Here is a 5,744-nt window from a genome sequence, read left to right as displayed (position 1 = left end):
CAGGGTTCACCGGACTGAGCTCCCAAGGTCCCAATGAGGAGCAAAAGGAGGGAGATCATGAGCAAGGAAGTCAGGACCGTGAGGAGTGCGTTTACCCATTGAGACGGTGGGACAGATCTAATTGGAGACCACCAAGTCCAGTTGGAATGGGACTGATGGAACAGGGGACCAAACCGGACTCTGAATGTGGCTGACGGTGGAGGAGGACTGAGAAACCAAGGACAACGGCAATGAACGTGAACTCTACAGCATGGACGGGCTCACTGTGAGCCTTGTCAGTTTGTATGCTCTTTTTTCTTTTTAATAGTCAAAGGTCCCCAGTTTCTGGAATGGTCCTACTCACTAAAGTTGAACTTCCAGGAAACACCTTTATGACATCACCTAGAGGAGCATTCATGAATACACTAAATCCAGTTTTGTTGACAAGGAACATTAACCATTACAATATGCTGTAGTAAAAATTCAAGGAAAATGATTAAATGTGTCAATATTAGTAATGACATTATTGACAAAATAGTCTCAAATATGTTTTAAAAATCCTTATTCAGGCTATGCTTTAAAATATCAAGTACCTTCTGTCTGAGTAAAGAATAGCCAGGCGGTGGTGGCACACGCCTTTAATCCCAGCACTCGGGAGGCAGAGGCAGGCGGATCTCTGTGAGTTCGAGACCAGCCTGGTCTACAAGAGCTAGTTCCAGGACAGGCTCCAAAGCTACAGAGAAACCCTGTCTCGAAAAACCAAAAAAAAAAAAAAAAAAAAAAAACCCAAGAATAGAGGGAAGGGTCACAGCTCAGGAATTTAAAATCACATTGATTTTAAATGTAACCCAGAACATGGAGGCAATCAGATAAAAATGAATCTAGATAGTGTGTATACCAAAATGTTAAGGTTATAAACATAAAAGTTATTTTTCCAGCAGAACAATTTTTCTGAATGCACCTATGACCCCCTTGTTCCTGAGACTGTAGACTAGGGGATTCAACATGGGGATGATCATGGTATAAAACACAGACACAATCTTGTCAGTGTCCATGGCATGACTGGAACTTGGCTGTAAGTACATGAAGATAAGAGTCCCATAGAAAATAGTAACAGCAGTGAAGTGGGAGGCACAGGTGGATATAGCCTTCTGGTATCCCGTACCTGAGTGGATCTTCAGGATGGCAATAAAAATTATTGTATAGGACACTATGATAATTATTAGAGCACAAAAGATATTAAAACTGGCTAGACAAACAGAAACCAGCTCATTCACCTGTTTATCAGAGCAAGAGAGAGATAATAGCTGGCATATCACAGAAAAAAATGATGAATCACATTGTATTTATGGAAGGAGAGCAGAGAAAAATGTATAGCTCAATTAAATCAATAAAAAACATCAAAAAAGAAAAAAAGTATCTGAGTAGAGTAAAAATATAAAAAGAATGTTCCTCAAAGAAGTCACATAGCTCTTGGTATGTCTGTGTGTGTATTTGTGCTTGTGTGTGTGTGTGTGTGTGTGGTTTAAGTGAACTTAGCCCACATGGGGCAATAATGATCTCTCCAGAATGGACTATCTAACAAAACCCCAGTGTTGGACACAGAAAATCTCCCTTTCAGCTCTCCATTAGGGATTCCAAGAGATTCTCTCAAACACTATAAGCTATTGCTGTTTCCTAGAATGTGAAAATAAGACCTTATTGATGAAGACACCATACACTTCAGATACAGAATTTGAAGAAATAAAGCTGGTGGTGACCTGGAGACCTGCTCCCTAAGGACAAGCTTTTATAGTATCAGAAGGTACTATGTAAGCTGCCAAGGAAGACCAAATTGAAAGACATCTGTAATTTTGTAATACTGACACAAGTATTTTGGGAACAACCAACAGGGTCTCAATAGACTTAAGGTCTACTCAAGAGGAGGAAACTTACAACTGATACTGTAAAGTCAGTCAAGAACCTATGGTTGGAGAAATCATAGAACCACAGAACTTACTACTTCTGATTGTCTAAATCAATGTAACTTTCAACTCTTTTCTAAATACTTATCCTTATTCCCAAAGGTAACTGTATCTTACTCATCATCAAAAATGCTGCTTTTTGCATAAAATAGAGGTTACTACAGGGATTCACAATTTAGAGTGTATACCCAGCACTAACTGGAACTACCATTACTTTATGAATAGAATGACAATTTACACAGGGAGACAAAATCTTGTAGGTTGATTTTATATACTAATGAACTCCTTGAACACTAAAAATAAAATTATGAACATTATATTTTAATCACATGTGAGAAGATACCTAGGAAGGCCAGAAGAGACCAACAGATGCTCCAAAGGTGAAGTTACATAAGGCTGTGAGCTACACAATATTGGTGGCAGTAACCAAACTCATGTCCTCTGCAAGAACAGTGGACACTCTTTAACTGATGAGCTACCTTTACATCCCTCATTATCTTAATACTATTATAATGATGGTACTCTATTTACTGTTGCAAACATGGTAGTACATGTATTCTACTAGAAACTTTGAACAATCATAGTTAATTGTATGGTTTATATATATAAATATTTGGTAATACATAAACAAATATAAATATTTTAAAAGTTCATATCTAATGTTTTTATACATTGGAAGTGGTTCTTATTCAAGGTATGTCTTGCCATTTATGATACATTATTAGAAAAACTACAGGGTTCAAAATGGTCAATGCATTAAAAGAATTCCAGGAAATCACTTTGCCTAAAAGTAAAGAATGATAATTAAGTAAGTATACTGAATAAAAATGTTTTAGTGAGGTAAAACACAAACACATACATATACATGTACATGTGTGTGTGTGCGCGCATGTGTGTGTGGTCTCTTAATGCATAGTATATTGATTTAGAAAGTAATATTATGCACAATTAACTATCATAGCTGATAATTCAAAACTTCAGCATATATCTATAATTTATTCCAATATTTACTTGTTTTATTCAACCACTTAACACATATTTACTGAGAAGCTATTATGAAACTCATAAGGTTGACAGTGTCAATAATTTTATGTAATCATTGCTGATCTAAGCTTGAATGTTTATAGTAATATTCTTGTATGTTTAAAATGTTCTTATTCTCCAACATGTTCTTATAAATTATTCTTCCAAAATTAAAGCATGAATGTATTTGTTGTATGAAATGACTCAGTCAAACAGAAATTAGCCATATATAGAGATAGATAGATATAGATATATTATATATATATATATCTTATCAATGATATGTACTATCAAAATGAGCACTTTCTTTTAATAATTTATCACATTTACTTAATTGGAAATTTATTTCTATTCTGTTGACACTTCAATGGATTGGATCATGGCCACTTATATTAATTATATTTTTTACAAAGTTACTTTATTCATATTAGAATTTCGAGAGGCTACCCTCACAGAAAAGCATCATGCTGTCTATTTGGGCATTCAGTAATGCATTCAAATTAACACATGAAATAACTTGTACAGTGACCATATTATATTTAATTCCATAAAATCAGAATATCCTTGTGTGTCTGTATTATGGGAGACCTGTATACATTTGTTTATTTCACATATTTCTTCAAATATTTGTCTTACATTTTCATTGACATGTGACAAATATACCAGCAAGTAGAGTGAATATATAAGTGTGGAATGAGGATTTTTGGATTTTGATCTCCAGAAACATTAGCTATTGAATTTCAGTTATGTTCTTCTAGGTCTATTGTGTCCTGTTTTTAGCAGAAATCAGTCATTGCATATACCAAAACAATCACCTGAGAGCTTCAGAATGGACCACAAATGTAAATCAATAGATAGAGCAGATTAGAGAGGAATATATCCATGGTTGGCATTCCAAATAGTGTAGAGATAAAAATTTCCTAAGGATTAGTTTCTTTCCAAAATATGAATGTCCTCTTCAGCTTTAATAATGCATTCTTGACCTCTTTGTTTCTAAGACTGTAGACCACAGGGTTTAGCATTGGAATAACCATGGTGTAGAACACAGATGCAATTTTGTCGGTGTCCATGGAATGACTGGAGCTGGGCTGTAAGTACATGAAGATGACTGTCCCATAGAAAATAGAGACTGCAGTAAAATGGGAGGCACAGGTAGATACAGCCTTGCGGTGTCCTGCAGCTGTGCGCATTCGTAGGATGGTAATAAAAATGAATATGTAAGATATCCAGATGACTATGATAGCAAAAAAGATATTAAAGCTCACTACGTAAACAAGAAGCAGCTCGTTAATATGTCTATCCGAGCAAGAAAGAACCATAACTGCAGGAATATCGCAAAAAAAATGATGGACCACATTGGATTCACAGAAGGAGAGACTAAAAGCATCTCCAGTGTAGATGGAAGCATTTAGGAATCCTATGATATAGCAGCCTATGACCAGCCATGCGCACACACTAGTAGTCATAGTGGTGGAATAGTGTAGAGGCTTAGACACTGCTGCATAACGATCGTATGCCATTGAGGCTAGCAAGTAGTTTTCCACGCTGGCAAAGGCAGTGAAACAGAACATCTGTGTAGCACAGTCATTGTAGGACATGACCTTCCTTCCTATAAGAAGTTCAGTCATCACTGTTGGAGTAACAGCTGAAGAATAACAAAAATCCACCAGAGACAGGTTACCTAGAAAAAAGTACATGGGAGTGTGAAGCTGAGAGTCCAGGACAATCAACAGGATCATGCCCAGGTTGCCCACCACGGTGATGGTGTAGATGAGCAGGAAGGTGATGAAAAGGGGGAGCTGCAGATCTGGGGCATTAGTGAGTCCTAACAGGAAGAAATATGACACTTCTGTCCTGTTCTCCATCCAGCTCATGTGAGATCACTGAGTTCTCTGTGGCATAAGAACAAGACGGAAAGAACAACAAAAGAAAATGATATGAAAAGTGTAACTTATGTCTAGAAGCCATTGAGGTATGACTCGTGCCTTAAACTTCTTCAGAGAAAGCACAGACTTCAAAATCAAGCTGAATGCACTAATTATATAGTGCTATTTATTCTACAAAATGAAGAATCCTAATAGATAATGTACACAATTTTTTAACTTTATAAATTGAGATGTTGACAATTTAATAATTTAATAGAAATTACTTGTTTGGCTGAATCTTTTGCCAAGTAATCTCTCTTGAACTCAGAACAGATGATACTCCCATATAGTTCACCTAAGAACTGTTTGGACATATTTGAAGTATGTTTACTGCCTCTTCTTAAAAATATATAAATTTGCTTGGTTGTCACTTTTATGTAAATTATAAGGTACTGGAGGTTGAGCAACTTATTCTAGTTACTAAACTATTGATTGGAACTGTTTTCTTTGGACTCATGCCAACCATTAAATGATTCTGTGTCTGTTAATTCTCAGTTTGAAATAAATTTAAGTCCATCCAACCACCTGAATTCATAATTACTCTTTGTCAGCATTTATGGAAGTCAGTATTTACATTTTCATAGTGAATTAATAAAGTGACAGACCAAGTAGTAATTTCATATTTTTACCATACAGTTTCCTTTTGTTGCAAATGCAAAAAAAAAAACTCCAAAGGAAAATGATCCTTCTCTTAAAAGCATAAGTGTTCTTAATGAATTTAAAATTTCTTAATTAGACTAGCTTGAGATAGATAAAATATTATCGCATAACAAAAGTCAAACAAACAAGGAGATGATGATGGCTAATATTCACCATCTCAGACAGATTTTCAGCATCACCAATATCTTTATGT

General features: G+C 35.6%; 1 protein-coding gene across 1 annotated transcript; it reads right to left on the bottom strand.

The window, feature by feature from the left end:
- Positions 1-905: 905 nt before the first annotated feature.
- LOC119817706 (olfactory receptor 5B3-like) lies at positions 906-4,840 on the bottom strand. The gene is made up of 2 exons (XM_038335083.1): positions 4,182-4,840; positions 906-1,179 (listed from the first exon to the last, which is right to left on the bottom strand). The coding sequence occupies exons 1-2, from the start codon at positions 4,838-4,840 to the stop codon at positions 906-908; spliced, it is 933 nt and encodes a 310-aa protein (XP_038191011.1).
- Positions 4,841-5,744: the final 904 nt, after the last annotated feature.

Source organism: Arvicola amphibius, chromosome 1, assembly GCF_903992535.2.
Source record: "Arvicola amphibius chromosome 1, mArvAmp1.2, whole genome shotgun sequence".
NCBI lineage: Eukaryota > Metazoa > Chordata > Mammalia > Rodentia > Cricetidae > Arvicola > Arvicola amphibius.
The sequence above is the reverse complement of the archived record's forward strand: the minus strand, read 5'-3'. Positions and strand labels throughout refer to the sequence as shown.

What these genes read in the sequence shown, in the direction of transcription:
- LOC119817706 (XM_038335083.1), bottom strand. Translation starts at nt 4,840, where the DNA reads ATGAGCTGGATGGAGAACAGGACAGAAGTGTCATATTTCTTCCTGTTA. An exon ending in GTCATCTGGATATCTTACAT is followed by an intron (nt 1,180 to 4,181) that starts ATTCATTTTTAT and finishes AGTGTCCTATAC; the next exon opens with AATAATTTTTATTGCCATCC.